The sequence below is a fragment of the Panthera tigris genome, chromosome F2, assembly GCF_018350195.1.
Source record: "Panthera tigris isolate Pti1 chromosome F2, P.tigris_Pti1_mat1.1, whole genome shotgun sequence".
NCBI lineage: Eukaryota > Metazoa > Chordata > Mammalia > Carnivora > Felidae > Panthera > Panthera tigris.
The window spans coordinates 20468856-20486162 of NC_056676.1; the positions used below are offsets into that span (position 1 = coordinate 20468856).

At 41.3% G+C, this 17307-nt stretch overlaps 1 protein-coding gene across 9 annotated transcripts in view; it reads right to left on the bottom strand.

Annotated features, from left to right (window-relative positions):
• NCOA2 (nuclear receptor coactivator 2) overlaps window positions 1–17307 on the bottom strand; it is a 288968-nt gene that overhangs the window by 18646 nt on the left and 253015 nt on the right. For 8 of the 9 annotated variants that reach the window (XM_042973476.1, XM_042973483.1, XM_042973475.1 and 5 more), the window contains 4 exons: window positions 16519–16725; window positions 13624–13839; window positions 10361–10490; window positions 2066–2231 (listed from right to left, as the gene is read on the bottom strand). In XM_042973476.1, the coding sequence (XP_042829410.1) occupies window positions 2066–2231; window positions 10361–10490; window positions 13624–13839; window positions 16519–16725 (719 nt within the window). The remainder of the gene's footprint in view (window positions 1–2065; window positions 2232–10360; window positions 10491–13623; window positions 13840–16518; window positions 16726–17307) is intronic. The other variant, XM_042973482.1, reaches the window with a different exon arrangement.

Genomic DNA, 17307 nt, shown 5'->3' on the forward strand with positions numbered 1-17307 from the left:
CTGCCGGAACTTCCTACAGTTTGCCACCATCTTATGAGCTACTGGACACATTTGCTGTGTTTGTCGTCCTTGACTTCTTATGGTTACCTGATCTATCTGGGTCAGAATGAAGCAGGTATAGAAAATCTACAACTTCTCCAAGGGGGAACACCTCACCCCCAAGTGGCCCTAGGTGTCTGTGTTTAGGGTGGAAACTCATACTTGCTAATTCTATTCTCCTCTCCCTTCTACTTCTAGGGGTAATTGCTACAACCCTTCTGATATAAGGAGGGAAGGACTCAAGAGCAAAAATGTCTCTTAAGGCTTTCTCTAACATGGTCACGTCCTAGGCCTTCCTCCAACCAGTCTACCCAAGTTAGAGCAGGGGCCTGGTGCTGGCCATGATCCTTGGCTCGCGTCAGCGCGGTCCTGAGGTCCACCCACGAGACCCTGGCCCACTGCCCTCTCCAGCACAGTTTTAAGTATGTGGATGGAGCCTCCCCAGGGGACACCATTGATGACTGAATTACTGAACTCATTATTGAATTGAATAACTACACTCACGAAACTATCTTAGAACTTTAAATACCTGCCCATCTTCAACAGAGAAGAAATGAAATAATTTCCACTTTTTAAAGAAGACACACAACTCTCATGTGCACAAATAAAGTCTATTTGTACTCTCCATCTCCCAAATCCACCGAAAAATGTTTCTATAATTCAGTTTAATAGGATGACATTATACTGACAATGGACTTGATGAGACAAAACAGAATACAAATGAATGAAAAAATGAAGGGGACTAAAAATATTAAATGATAAAAGGACACCAGTTTTGATAAAAACGATGCTACAAACAATCCCAATAACCACATTTAAAAAAAAAAATGTCACTTGGACAAAACTCGAGAACAATACTGAGTGCTGACTTCTAGCTACCACTTAAAGCAAAAGCAAACTAGCCACACAGGAAATATTTAAATTCCATTCTCCTTTCTCGATTTATTTCACATTATATCATGTAGCCTCTCGAGTCATTTCTTCCCATTCTGCTGTTCTTGATATGAATCGACAAGTCTTAACTCCCACTTCTGTCTGCTGAACTGTGGGAATTATGACAGTATGATTTCTAAGCTTTAGAGAAGCCTCCCATGACTTTGCATCACCTTTCTGACATCCTCCTGACACGTCATGTGTCGAAGAGTATACTGGACGCTGAAAGCTACTGTTTAGCAGTAAGAAATAAAGATGATGAGAAAAGAGGAAGACAGTACTGAGACTGTGATAGCTTTTGGTTAGATTTTGTTTAGATTTGTTGTTCCTCTTTATAAAGTAAACCAGGATGCCTGCTTCCTTGCCTGCTTCCCACAAATTTAGCTGGGTAGCCAGACACAGAAAATACTGTTACCACATTCGAGATTATGTTTAGGCTGTTTATTATATTATTGCTATAAAGTAGCAATACTTTAGAGAATTGCTTTAACAAACTATCAGAAGGAGGAAGCTTAAGAAGCACTTTCTTGTATTCCCATTTACGTTTAAATATCCCCCCAAATTATTATGGGCTCAACCCACACAAAGGTCAAAATGGTTAATGAGCTCTAGCTACCTCTAAAATGACTTCTGCTAGCTTGTGTGCGAAGTATTCTTTTAGCACACTGGCTTCTTCTCACCAGCCCACAAATGTAAAGATGAATATGATCATCGTGGATGCCAACTGGGTTTTTAGCTGAAAGGGTTCTAGGTCATTGGGGCGGCAGTGTTTTGTTCTAGACTTCTCTGTTCTCTGCTCCTTGTGTGTCCCTCTACGTCATTAGGTGAGCTGGCCTTGACTTTCTGCCTTTCAGCTCAATAGCCTAAATTTAATGAAAGCTCATTTTCAGTGTTCTCCATCCTTGGGCAAACGTTTACGTGGGGGTAACAAGGAGGGCAAGAAAGAAAACAGAGCCAGCTTGTTAGGAGGTAAAGAAGTGCCCTAAGAAGCAGACCGCAGAGCATCTGTGAACCAAAGAAAACGGACGAGTCCGTGCCCTTGAGAGAGCTCAGCAACCCCCTCCCCACGCCCCCACCCCCAGCCCGTGCGCACCTGGCTGACCAGTTCGGGTATTCCGAGGGCTCGGTCAATCTCCTCCAGGCCATCGAAATTCCGCAAGGCTAAATAGAGCTGGTCCAGGAGAGCGCCTTCATCACTGGGCGACTCTGCTGCAGGATGTGGGCACAGCAGGTCGTCCGGAGAGCTGCCGAATGGCTGCCTGTGAAGACACAAACTTCACCGTGGGCCCCTGGAAAAGCCAGCTGGTCAGAGAACGCTTTCTTCCCTTAGGGACGAAAGGTGACCAAAATCAACCACTGACTTCCGGGTCTGTGTAATACAACGCTCTACCAGCCAGAACAGAACAAAATGACAAGTCACAGTGACAGACACACTCTACTCAGTGCCAATCGAGGCATCTAGTGTATGGTTTTCGTTTTGCCTGCCCCCACTTTAAAGCTGGCAAAGCTGAGGCTCAGAGGGGTTAACCCACATGTCAGGGAGATCGCACAAGCAGACACTGCCAAGCCGTGATTCCTACACAGACGCGCGTGCTGCCAGGGCCCTCCTGATCGTTGCATTTCCACAAATCTACACGGATTTCTCAAGCATATGTATGTATTCACTTTGCCCTGAAGTAATCAAAGGATTTTTCTGAACTTTGGTAGGAAAGACAAATTTCATTTAAACAGTCTTATTTCATAAGTGGCTGTGATGACTCACCTGGGAGAGACCAGAGACCTATAAGAAGAAAAGCTGCATTAAGTTTTTTGAATTCAGCTGTCGCTAGACTAACTCTGGTCGGCCTAATAGGAAACTTCTTAGTCATGCATAAGCAGGCCTTGCAAACATATTCATTAAGGCCCCCAGGAAGTGCGGCTCTTGGCCTTTCTGAGTCAACAAAAGTAGATCATGAATGTGCACATTATACATTATTATAAAAGGTCATAGGTGATATAGTTGTAACACTAAACTCCAAACTCATGGTACATAAAACTAAAATTTAAATTAAATGACAAGTTGTTCGTGGTGGGGGTTTGAAAAGTTTCTGAGTTACTTCAGTATCGAAAGGGAAAATGATACTTGTATTTTGCCAAAATGGTCTAATTAGTACTCTTAGAGTTACCATATGATGTTTTGGAGAAAAGAAAAGTTTACAAGTAAGTAAGTTCATTCTTAAGCAAGTGTGAATAGATCCATCAAGGGATGAAGTTATTTATCTAACCCAATTTAATATGCCATGTTTTCTAAAGACAGCTTGGCATGCCACTTTGGCCTAGGATCCTGAAATGCTGACTATGAAAGCCAACAATTGATTTCCAACATTTATAATCAGTGCATTAAAGAACAATTTATACTCTCCATTTATCCCCAGTAACTTGTAATGGAAATCACCTAATTGAATGCGCCCTTCATGACACTGCTCACCTGCCCTTCCTGGCTCTAAGACTGCATCCCCGAGCCTCCCTTGCCGCGGGCTACCACCACAGGCCGAGCGCGTGCGCTGTGCGGCCACCCGGTTCCACTCAAATGGTCCTGCCTTGCTAAAGGTAGCTAACGCTCTGAGACTCGTGCTCTGGTTTTTGGGGGGCCTTTTCTAACCTGCCTCTTCTCATCATTGCCTTGCTCCTCAGTAAGACATCGTTTCCTGGAAAAGTCTCCCTACTGCCCTTCCTGCTTCTCTGGCATCCATGCTCTCCCGGAATTTAAGTTTTTAAACACAAATGCGATCAGATCAGTCTGCTGCTCCTACACTTAAGGAGTGGGAGGAAGGTGCAGTGTAGAAAAGCAGCAACAAGGAGGAGAAAAACAATAGAACCGCATTATCACAGAAGCAAAGAGAGGAGGAAATTCTGCAGAGGAGTGACCAACATTTGGATGTGGTAAGTTTCATGAAAAGAGGTCGAGTCAGCCAAGAGTGGATGTTGTGTGTTTACCAAATCACTTATACCTGGGACCTCATTCCCCAAAGATGGTAGCTAGTTAAATGCATTAAAGTATTTTCTTGGTCTGCCTTATTCCCTAATTTCAACTTCTGTTTCTTCAGAAGCTTCATTCCCACACCAAACACGACCTCCCCACCCAGACCCCTCTAGATCCCCACTGCTGACAGGCTAAGGTGAAATCTACTCTCTTAAATCTAGGAAGGCTGCCGGGTTCCGCCTGAACCCACACCCCCCAGTCTTGCATTGGACTGAAACCCAGCGTCAAAAGGAAAGGGAGGAACGGTCACCCTCTGCAAGACAACTCCACCGTAGGAAAGATACATCCAAAGCTTAAATTAAAAAAACAATTTCCAACATAATAAAAGAACCCATTTTTGTTACATGCTTTTCTTAATTAAAAAAAAAAAACAAACCTCAAAGCAATACATAACACAGACTGAAACGTCCAACAGTACCTCCAGCTTTCCTACTTTGGTCAGGGCTCTTCCTTGTCAGCTCAGGCTGAGGACTCTCAAAATAATTCCCTGCTTATAGCCTCTCTCCTGTTCTCCTCAGACAATGCTGTTAGGTTCCTTTTCCAAAACAAATTTTGCTGGGATGACTCAAAAATTCTTATTTTAGCTCTCCAGGAAAATGTCTAAGTCCCTGGACAGGTGGTGGTGGTGGAATTTAAGGACGCACACACTTTGGTAAAGCCTAGTCTCTACAAACTCAATGTCCACAATTTCCCCGTGAGCCCCAGCCACCCTGGGCAATTGATCCTTTTCCAAAAGATGCCATCTATGCCGCTATAAGGCCAACACTTGTCATTCCATGCTTCGTCCTTTCTTTTCACTTAAAATCGATACTGGTATTGATGTTAAAATATCAACTTTAGACTGTACCAAGTGAGGAGATCTTAAGTCTCTTTGTTGGCCCAGTTCTTGAAACTGCATAGGCTCAGTAAGTTTCCAGTTGATGAAAATAAAGGGCTCCTGATCTAGCCAGGATATCGTATCTTATAATCAGAAAGATACATTGCATTGTGGTTGATATGATAAATTTGGGTATACCATGAGTTATATCACTTCCCTTAGAGATGTAATAATATGATTGGCTTATGGAAAAAATACCAATCCAGACTTCCAATCCCAACTTTATAAATGTCCACCAACACAATGAAGAACTTATTCTCCTGCATTTTGGGCAATTACAAATAGAGTCACAATCTAGACAAGGACGAAATTCAGAGGAATAAAGGAAAGAACACACGCAGGCCATGGGCTGATGCGAAATGATTAAGTAACAAACTAGCAGAAGATAAAGCTATCATCAAAAGAAACCTCATTTCTTGAAATGTACACTTTATGAACTACCAAAAAACAGTAAGGATGGAGACAAAATGGGGAATAAGGGCGCCTGGGTGGCTCAGTAGGTTGAGCGTCCAACTCTTGATTTTGGCTTAGATCCTGGGATTCAGCCTGGTACTGGGCTCATGCTGATAGCACAGAGCCTGCTTGGGATTCTCTCTCTCCCTCCCTCTCTGCCCCTCCTCCGCCCATGCATGCACACACAATCTCTCTCTCAGAATAAACATTTTTTTTTTTTAAAGGGGAATAAGGTCAATTCTGAGCTCTTGTTTGAGAAACCATGACCATTATCATCACTTTTCACGTTATTTTCAAAATTCTGCAGAAAAGTAGCAGCTACTACATGATAAGAAATAGACAACAAAAGAAACTTTATTTAGATGCATTTCAAACAAAAGAAAACCAAATTAACTCAGATTTTGAACTTAATGTGAAAGCAAGTTTTTCATGGAGGGCAGCTACTGTATTTGAAGAGAAAGCCACTTTTATAAATCCAACAGAAATCTTCAAAAAATCCTTTATAAGTTTGGGGCTATTTTATTTTAGTTATTTTGATAAATATATCAAAGCATATTTGATAAGTATGTCAATATATCTGCACTGACAGCACAGAGCTGTCACTCGATCCCACAAACTGTGAGATCATGACCTAAGCCGAAATCAGGAGTTGGATGTTCAACTGACTGAGCCACCCAGGGAGCCCTGGCTATATTTTAAACATCTTTTTTACATATGACATCGAGGAAAATAAAACACAATGGAACTACAGAAAATGCAAGTTCAACTATAAATAAATAAGAGAATTATGTTTGAGATTTAAGGGCTAACCTATAGTCTTCTGGAAATGTGTACTTAAACTAATGCTGGGTTCATAAAACATTAAAAACTTACCCCTAAGTAGGCAGTAAAACTATAAAATGTTGATGATACTTAGGGGAGTTAAAAAAAAAGGGGGGGGGATGATAAAGCACTGTTTTTCTTTTCAAAAGAGAGACATAGTCAAAACCTTTGTTATCCATCACTTCTGAATTTCCATGACAATAAGATTACCATAAAGTTGGCCATAAATTTCTTCCAAACTGAATTATTTAAAAGATGGGGGGTAAGTGGCTGGAAAAGCTGAAATGACTTTAGAAGTGATGAACACATTCTATTTTGTCCACACAGCTCTCATACAAAGAAAACTGACACAGCGTAACCAGAGCAACGGCAATACAGGGGTGGTGCCCAGACCCAGAAACCTGCACAGCAAACCGAACATGCTTACATGGTGACTGGGCTCCGTACAAACTCCGGAATTCTTCCATTTTTGTTTTAACAGAATGTTCATCTGTTTGGGCAACAGGGAAAATCCTAACTTTGCGCCTCATATTCTCTAGAAACTAATCTTTGACATTTCACCCCAAAACAACTATCAGATGCCGCATTTAACTACCGTACTACATTTCTATCATGTGCAAGTTTCCATGGAAATGGGTGGCTCTTTAACGTATCAGATAAACATATTCAGAAACAGCTTAACACTCACAGACTCCATCAAATTAGACTCAAAGAACTGGAAGGACCCCGAAAAAGTACTGCTTCCAAGTTATTACTACAGTGGCTATTTGTGCGATGCTCTACTCCCAACAGACCCGGTGATGGAAGCTGCACGCTGCCTTGGTGGCTGGTCCGGTGAGAGCCACAGTGACTGCACGCGGTTCTTGCTGTCATCCTTCTCCTGCCTCATTTCTGCTCAGAGTGCAGGGGGAGGGCCAGAGATGCAGGCATCTTCTGGGTCTCTTTCAAAATGCAGAGCCCTGGGCCCCACCCAGACCCGCCTGTTAAGGAGACCCCAGACGTGATTCAGAGGCACCTCAGGCTTAAAAAAATACTAGTTTCTTCCCATGATGAAAGGAATACAGCTGGTAAGCGAGCCTCCTCCTTTATGTCCTCGAGACGGTTAGTAAGCACTTTCCCTGGTCTTTTGTTTCAGTGAAATAACTAGCCCTCGACTTTTTCTCAGATGTCTTATTGCTGGGATCTTACTCATCTTCTGATACTTCGGGGTTTTTTTTTGTTTTTAAACTTCACTGAATCTTCTGAATCCTTTACTCTCCTTTAAGATAAGGGAAGGGAAACAGACAGGTATCATACCACGCCTCTGAGCTGTGCAAGGCCCACTATGATAAAAGCGTTACATCTCAGTAGGACTCACTCTGAAACCTGTAGTTTTAAAAAAACAAATAAGAAACTCTGAAAATGTACTCAACTCTTATGAAATTTCAAAAACCTTGCTGACTTTCATTATCTGTGAATTAGATAAGAATATTACATAACTTTAAACCAGAATAATCTAGGACAATAAACCAGGACAAAACACTCGGTCTGCAGTAGGGTCCTCATGGAGCCTTCAACCCCAGCTCTTTACATGTGGGCCTCAAGGGCGAATTGCTACAGCTTGTTTTCCAACAAGTTTACTTTCTGGAAAACACCGCGCACACCCTTTCAGTTCCCACACCGCCTTCTGGCTTAGGCTCCCATCTCTCTGCCTGGGGAGCTGCTTTGTTCACCCAACCAGCCAAGCAGGACCATCACTTAGGCCTCAAGTCTGCTTGCAGTTAGTGCACTGCTAAAAACGAGATTATGCAGACGACATAACTGTGACCTTGGTTTTGCAGGGAATAACGGAACTCTCAAAGAGGCAAACACAAAACAAAAACCACCTATGAGCTAAACCTTGAGCATCCCAAGCTACTGGTGATAGGTGTGTTTTTATCCACAGAGCAGTTACAAGAGCTGGGGCTCTGGGCCAAAGCAAAATAAAAGCACTAACTTGAGGCTGCTGGACTGAACTGAGGGAACGCGGAATGGACCCCCCACCTCTGGCAGAGAGCACTGCAAATTTGCTTTTTTAAGAGAAGTTTTTTAAGAGAAGTCAATTTCGACTCCAGATGTTTCACCAACCAAGATCAACTTAAGAACTCCCAATGCAAGATTACCAAAATACTCAGGGAAACAGGCCATCATGAGGGAGAGTCAATACTGGAGTTAGACCTCTATGAAACCTAGTTATCAGAATTATCAGATAAAGAAATTCAGAAAATAACGATGAATGTAATGCTTAAAGATATAAAGATGGAATCACGAAAATAAGCAAATAATGAGACTGAAAAGTAGACCTGGCAAATAAAACTTTTAGAAATAAAACATGTAACTGGATTACACATAGATGAAGAAGGAATTAATGAACTGGATAATAAATTAATTATCCTGATGTACTGAGAGACAAGGAGATAGAAAATACATGGATTAAGAACTATGGAGGGTAGGGGGCACCTGGGTGGCTCAGTTAGCTAAGCGTCCAACTTTAGCTCAGGTCATGATCTTGCTGAGTTTGTGAGTTCGGGCCCCGCACCGGGCTCTGTGCTGACAGCTCAGAGCCTGGGGCCTGCTTCGGATTCTGTCTCCCTCTCTCTCTGGCCTTCCCCTGCTCACACTCTGTCTCTTTCTTTCTCTCAAAAATAAATATGTATATATATTAAAAAAATGGAGGGTAGAATTAAAAAAAAAATCCAGCGCAGAAAGAGAAAGTGTAATATGTCTAACCAGAATCTCAGAAGGAAAGAATAAAGAAAATGGAAAGGGACAGTACAAGAGATAATAACATGAAAAACATGAATCTACGGGGTAAAAACAAGTAAAACATGCCAAATACCAAGCAGTATAAATAAATCCACACCCGGACACACTGTAGTGAAAGTGCAACACACACAGTAAATACAAAGGATATTTCAAAAGCAACAAGAGAAAAGATCACCTACAAAGAAACAAAATTTGACATAATCAGAGGCAAAAAAAACTTAAAACAAGATCACATACCATTTCCTTTTCCAAAAACCTTTTTTAATGGCTCAATGAAAAAGTCTGAATTCTTCAGAGCGTGGTATTTAAGACGTTCTTTTTCTTTTTTCTTTCTTTCCAATTTGTATTTAAATTTAAATGTCAGTTAACATATAGTGTAGTATTGGTTTCAGGAGAATTCCGTGTTTCATCACTTATGCATGTAACACCCAATGCTCAGCCCAACAAGTGCCCTCCTTAATGTCCATCACCCATTTAACCCATCTCTCCACCCACCTCCTCTCCAGCAACTGTCAGTTTATTCTCTATCACTAACCGTCTGTTATGGTTTGTTTCCTTATCTCTTCCAACCCCCCCTTCCCAAATGTTCATGTTTTTGTTTCTTAGGTATTTAAAACCTTCTATAAATCTATTCAATTACTAATCTACTCTTCCTGCCAAATCTTCCCATACTGCCTTTACTGTATATTTTTTAAGTGGTAATATGTATGTAACAGAAAACTAGACTATTCCCCGTTACCCTAAACATACCATGTTGTTTCTGTTACACCCAGGCCCTGATTATGCTGCTTTTACCCACTGGACTGGCTTCCTGCCATCTCTACCTCCTGAATTACACCTTTCCTTCAGGACTCTGAAGCCTTCCCCAGTCACCCCAGTTGGATGATCTCTTGTAATTTGTTTGATTTCTCTTATACCATTTATAGTACAGTACATACTACCTTATAGTTATTAATGTACATCTTTTATTTTCCAACTAAATTACAACTTTTTAAAGGTATGCCCTAGAAGTAACTGATTTCTGGATTTCTCCCTCCCCTACCCCCTCACGTCCTGTCCAACAACTGACGATTATAGTCTGAATATGTGAAAACTGGTCAGGACCAACTATTTAGAAGGAAAAGATTAATTTCTGGCAGAGGTCTAAAATAAGTTACCGGGGTGCCTGGGTGGTTCAGTCAGGTAAGTGCCCAACTCTTGATTTCGCTCAGGTCATGATCTCATGGCCGGTGGGATCGAGCCCTGAGTCGGGCTGTGCTGACAGCACAGAGCCTGCTTAGGATTCTCTCCCTCCTCTCTCTGCCCTTCCCCCGCTCATGTGAGTGCAGATGTGCCTGCTCTCTCAAAATAAATAGACATTTAAAAATAAAATAACTTCCAGAACTCATGAACCACTGGTCTCTTGGAGCTCCTGGGTACTCAGGACTCACCTGTTTTGGCTGGCGAAAGATGCCTGGTCTATAGGCAGGATGCTTTCAGGCCATGGGGCAGTCTGATTTGGGGGAGCTTGTTGTTGGCTATACTGCGGTCCCCCCATATTCATCTCTAATTCAGATGGCCCTAAAGAGAGAAGACAAAAATCAAAAAACTTTATAACCTGTAATCAAGAAAGTGCCTATTTCTGCTATGTAATATATAGAGAAATATCTGGTTTATGGAAAATGAAACAGACAGATGTGGGTGCCTGGCTGGCTCAGTTGAAAGAGCATGTGACTCTTGATCTCAAGGTCATGAGTTTGAGTCCCAAGTTGGGTGCAGGGATTACTTAAATAAATAAATAAATAAGTAAACCTAAAAAAAAAAAAAGACAGATGTAATAATATTTAGGTGAAAATAGTAAGACCAAATTTAACAAAGGCAATAAACTTCAAGGCTTTTCACTCACTTTAGGGAACATATAGAGTGGCAGTTCTAAACTCTTGCAAAGAGAACCTTTTATATTCTTCAAGAAGCAAGCTTTAGTTTATGTGGGTTATATCTGATTGACACTGTATGGGAAATTAACACTGGAAAGTAGAAAAAACAATTATTCCTTCATTTAAAAATCATTATAATAAATCCACTATATGTTAATATAAACAAGAGGTTTTTTTCTTCTTTTTTATTTTTTAATTTATTTTTGGGACAAAGAGAGACAGAGCATGAACGGGGGAGGGGCAGAGAGGGAGGGAGACACAGAATCGGAAACAGGCTCCAGGCTCCGAGCCATCAGCCCAGAGCCTGACGCGGGGCTCGAACTCACGGACCGCGAGATCGTGACCTGGCTGAAGTCGGACGCTTAACCGACTGCGCCACCCAGGCGCCCTTTTTTCTTTTTTAAATAGGCTTCACACCCAGTGTGGAGCCCAGCCCAGGGCCTGAACTCAATGACTGTGAGATCAAGACCTGAGCTGAGATCATGAGTTGGACACTTAACCAACTGAGCCACCCAGGTGCCCTGTAAACCAGATCTTTTAATGAAAAATGAAAAAAACCCTTTTACTGGTATTGTTAACATTAAAATTTTTTTATTTTTGATTTTATTTTTGAGAGAGAGAGAGAGAGAGAGAGAGTGAGCGAGCGAGCACGCATGAGTGGGGGAAGGGCAGAGAGAGAGGGAAACACAGAATCCGAAGCAGGCTCCAAGGCTCTGAGCTGTCAGTACAGAGCCTGACAAGGGGCTCGAAGTCACAAACTGTGAGATCATGACCTGAGCTGAAGTTGGACGCTTAACTGACTGAGCCACCAAGGCGCCCCTTGTTTTACATCGTGAGGACGACTTTAATGTCCAGATTGACAGAGGAGAGTCAGAGCGTCCTATGTGCTCCCACATTCCACCACACAGCATGTAACTATGAGAGAGGGGAGAATGAAGAGGGCCGGTAGGATCTCAGCATTATTATGGGAACAGTTTAGTCTTGTGGACCTCCTGAAAGGCTTGGGGTCCTGGATCATACTTTCAAGAAGTGCTAGATCACTTGTTCTTGAACTTTCATTCATTGTAATTCAGTTAGCTCTTCTAGAAGAGAGGGGGTAGAACAGAAAGAAGGCTCAGGCAGGTCAGATGTGCCCTTTCTTAGTTCTTTTTAGAGGTTTAAAGCTAACGGATGACATGAGATTTTTAATGATTTTATTGTTGTCATGTGTAGACCAGTCTTCCATTACAAGAGACAACTTTCCGTGGAGTTCATGGCTTTCTGAATTTATTAAAAATCAAAGAAATTCAGTTACACAATAAAGCTCAAAGGCCAGGTGAGGTGCCCTTCAATAAAGAAACATGGAGAAAAAATTAAATTTCTGGATATGAGGGATTTATTAATTATCGTGTGTGTGTGTGTGTGTGTGTGTGTTTAACTTTTCAAGTAATCTCTATACCCAACATGGCGCTTGTGACCCTAAGAGTCACATGCTCTAGTAACTAAGCCAGCCAGGTGCCCCTTAATTATGATATTTAAACGAATGAATCAATACATTAAAAACTTCCCAGCTGAATTCTGCATGAAAATCTGGTCATTTTCAGCATTTTTCTATAAAAGCCTTTCATAAATTATATGAATTTATGTTTGGAAACCACTCATCAATTTGAAGTACATTCTCTGTAGAAAGGCTATCTGAATGTCACCTCTCAGAAACAATAAGCCAATATGTGCTGAGCAATTACATAACCGGGTAAGAAAGCGGATGCCAGAGGTAGGATGAGAATTCTGTGTTGTCTTGTCAAAACAATCCTGGTACCTTTCCGTTAATGATTTAGCTCTTACTCATTGTGCAATATTCTAAGTATATGAAAAAGTACATAAACATGAACTTATCCGAATTATGCTAATGTGCAAGATTTAGAAGAAGCTTAATATGTCAATGATTAAGAAAATAATCTCAAGTATGAGTTGTACAGACCATTATTTTTTTTTCAGGTAACAGCTTTACTGAGACCTAATTCACATGCCATACAATTCACCCGTTTAAAGTATATGATTTAGTGGGTTTCAGTATATCTGCAGAGTTGTACAACCATTACGACAATCAGGTTTAGAACATTTTCATTCTCCTAAAACAAACCCGCGACCATTAGGAGTCACTCCCCAGTTCCCCCAGACCCCCAGTTCTAGGCAACCACTTACCTACTTTCTTTCCCTACAGATTTGTCTATTCTTGGCATTTCATATAAATGGTGTCATATAATGTATTAGACTATTAATTTTAATAACATGAGAACTGTATCCGAAGAGAATTTTAGTGATCCTCACGTTTTGTGAGATGTCCTAGAAGACCTCGTACCTTCAGTGAGGACCCTGGAAAGTCTGGGTTAATAGTCTAGGATGGTGTCCTAAGAATCTGCATCTTAATGTCCTGCGAGCATTCTGATGATCACCCAGAGTCAGGAACCACTGCTGTAACGCTGAGATGCTCCTTACGACCATCATGTATGTAACACTGGCAGTGTGGCACTCTGATTCACTCCCCACGAAAGTTGAAATTAGAGAATTTAATACAAATAAAGCACCACAGAGGTAGTTACTTCTCTGATGTAACTGGGAAACCTTTGAGACTCTAGGATTCTATACAGAGTCCTAGCAAAATCCCACTTACGACAGCTTGACATGGGGGGAATCACCTGCAAATGAGGAGCATGTCTGCAAAGAACTTTTGGAGCGGTTCGTCTCTTCTAAGAAAGCACAGAAATGAAAAGTACAGAGCACTAGAACTACCTTACCTATATTCATGACCTGAGACTGAAGCATCTGTCTTTGGCCAGGTTGGCTGTTGGGTCTCATGGGGATGCTGGCTGTTGGGTTCCGAATCATACCTCCTTGGATTGGCCGGTTCAGGGCACCGGTGGTAGCAGCACAGGTGACTCTCACAGCAGAACTCTGTGGGGCCCACTCCCCAGATGGCATAGTGGGCCGGGAAGCATTACTACCAATCATTCCTGCAGGCAAGCCAAAGGAAACTGAGAGATGGAGTAACTGAAACCACAGTCAGCATGTATGAGCACTAGACGATCTTACTCTGTGTAAGACCATCACTCTGTCTACACAGCCCAATAGTTAATGCCTTCATTGGGACAGACGTGGACCCTCGGCTAAGCAGCAAGAATTGGCAGTTTCTACAGTTTTTCAGAGCACGGACTTGCCACTCTCTATAGTTCGGAAAAGCTGTTAAAATTGTTCCCATATGTACTTAGAAACAGGTGCTGTGGCGTGTGGAGAACCCCAACTTCCTTCCTCAGGAAGTGAATCACATTAGCTGATCTACACGTCAGTGCTTTACTTTCCAAAAGGGAGGTGAGGCTAAGAGAAACAAGGTTTAAACTCATAGTCAATACTCTTATTATAAATCCAAATCACAGAATATCCCGTGAAGCCAACGTCAGATTTTTAAATCCTCAAATCCCTTCCAGGGTACTCTGATTTGTTACGCTTCAAAATTGACCAAGGTAGCTTCTAAACCATTGAGAAATTACACGATCTTCCTACCACGGTTTTTTACAACCAAGGCAAGGGAACTCCTACTTATGGGGGACTTCAGTATACCTGGACCACCACATTCCTGATTATATAGATCTAGAAGGGGTTAGGGCACATTGGTAAAGATCCCTTTACACCAGAGATATTAACAGTTATTTGGGCCACACACAACAAGAAGAGCACAATATTCCACGTAGGCTCAAGTGTTTGCTCTCTCTGGCCTGCCCCTGGGATGTGGACAATGGCCAAATATTTGCTAAGACTTGATATTCTAAAGGGGATAAACTCCAAGTGAGAACCCTTCGTTTTGAAATGCTGAACGACCGATATATAGAAGTTCTGCTTTCAAATAGATGGCTTGCTTTCATTTACTTTCATTGTGATAACTAAAAAGAGGGTATATTTAAGAAATGGAGAAAACATGTATTATGGGTGGTTTCTCACTGGTGAAATGGGAATGTGCTACATTAGGATGATTAAGAATAAAGGGTAATTAAATAGACTGAAAAGCTTAGAACAATATTATAGTAATATATATTTAAAAAACCATTTGAACATTACATTTGAAGTACACAAATGTACTATGGGAGAATAGGCATTTTATTTCTCCAAAAATCGATTACCTAAATAATATAGCAAGATTATATGAAGTCTAGAAAGCAGAAGGAAAAATCACCTATAAGTCAACAATATTAATGCAATCATAATAACTGGGGTCAAAGTCTCTTTCGGTCTCTTTGTTTTCGGAAACGAAGCAGAGGCACTATAGGACCCTCACAGTCTAGATCGCCAGGCTGCCCCGATTTGAAAATAGGTGTGTCCTTAAATTTCTTCTTCAGATTCCTGCAAGAACTCAGATCTTCCTGTGTTCTGCTAACAAGGAGGCATTTTTAAGAAGTCATTGGCTCCTTTTCTGTTATAGAATGTTGCATAAATATTTTGTTTATATAACTCAATACTTTGCCTTAAAATATAAAATTACTATGGCACCATTTCTGTGAATATATAGATTAGTGAAGTAGTCAGGGCCTGGAGCAATAATAGTTGTTGAAGGAATAAACTATTTTAATATAGCCCAGCACACGTTTCTCCACGAACCGCTTGCTCATCAACAACCGAAAATAAATAAATCCAGCTTTTCCCCTTAAAATTGAGCTCTAATTTCAATTAGCTGTCTAAAATGGCGATGTGTATACAGAGATGACAGACTAAGCTAAAAGAAAAAAAAAAACAACCACCACCACAACAAAGGACGAAACACCCACAAATAGAAATTCTTTTTATACTAGCTACTTCTTTCAATGCCTTGGTCTTGAGCACTTCATCTTGACAAAGAAAAAAAGCTGTAAATTGTGAGCAGTTGTTCACTGGAACACTCAGCGTCCTGCTACTGTGTCCGTGGTAAATAGGTACAGGGTACAGGACAAGGTGGTGATGGCAGTCAATGCTGCTAAGATGGTTTCTAGCCTGAAGGAGACGGGAGTTTAGGAACATGGTAGCGGCTGGGACAGCGGTGACCACTTAGGAAACGCGCTTGGGCAACCTGGCAGACACGCTAAGTTGCAGCAGGTCAAGGTCCAAACCAGAGCACAGGCAGTCATGTATCTTTGAAAAGGGAGCCCTGGATCAGGTGCGAAGGGCCAGGCACACTACCATTTAAACTTCTTTATTTTTAATGAATAGTTTTCTGAAAAACAGTATCACTTATAGGTATGAAACGTTGCCCGAACTTTAAACTTGCATTCTGAAATTCTTCAAAAACAAGTCATCAATTAAGAGGGAGGCTTGGGATTATCAGCAGATTACATGAGATGCCAGCGACTCATCAAATCATCTTACGCGTACCTCTATGATGTCTAGGACTGTAAACTGGAATAGAAGAAATTAGCCTAGGCTATAGGTTAGTGATCAGAAACCCAATGAAAGTAATGATCACAGAATAAAACAGTAAGCTTACTGGAATGCTTTCCAATGCTTCACATGCCAGTCTCACAGTGAAAATTTGCAGAATTTTCTTACGTTCAAATATTACTTTCTAACATAAAAAATTCCATTTGAGAAATTCGACTAGTTTGATGTGGCTGAATCATTACGAAATTAAATAACTCACCAATAAAGTAACAGTGCATTTGAGCCCTTACCTGTGCTACTGTTCCCTAAATTTCCTTGGTTTCCTATCATCCCTTGATTACCCATCATTCCTGGCTGAGGTATCACTGAGTAGGGACTATTGTTTCTGATTGGTGGGAAAGGTCCAGCACCAGTTGGGCTTTGCAATGTGATGTCAAGTGGTAAGTTCTGGTTTGGCAATAACCTGCCCAGTTGCCCTGGTCGTGGGTTATTAAAAGCTAAGGAGAAAACACATGAAAATTGAAGGTTAATATAGGATAATGGAAAATAAAAAGTAACAGAAGCAGTAGGGAAAATGCTGTCTGTAAAATATCAAAGCTCTGCACCTCAAGGACCAAAGGCCTACATCAAAGACAAACTCACAGACAAAAACCCATATGTAGTGCCAAAGCGTGGACTCATAATTTAGTCAACAAGTCTCCAACTTAACTCTCAACAGTCTTGCAAAAAGAGAGAAAAAACGTGTCTATTACTTTTATCATATATTTCCTCCCCAATACTAATTTCTAACATTCAATCGTATTTGCTGAGCAGACCGCTCGTATGGTCTCGTCCCTGTGTTACGTCATTCGAATTTAGGAGTATTGTTCTGTCACAGCTATGAAGCTATAAACATGTCCTGCACACAATCCCAAACCTAGACACGTGTGCTTTGGACACATCATTTTCTTAACTGGACTTTCCTAGGAGTAGAACTAGCTTACAAGTATCTATTCACATTGCAAGTTAAATCTTGTAAGTGTGAACTCTGCTACCTGAAGTCAGTATTAAAGCTTTACGGCCCTGTCTAATCTTCTAAA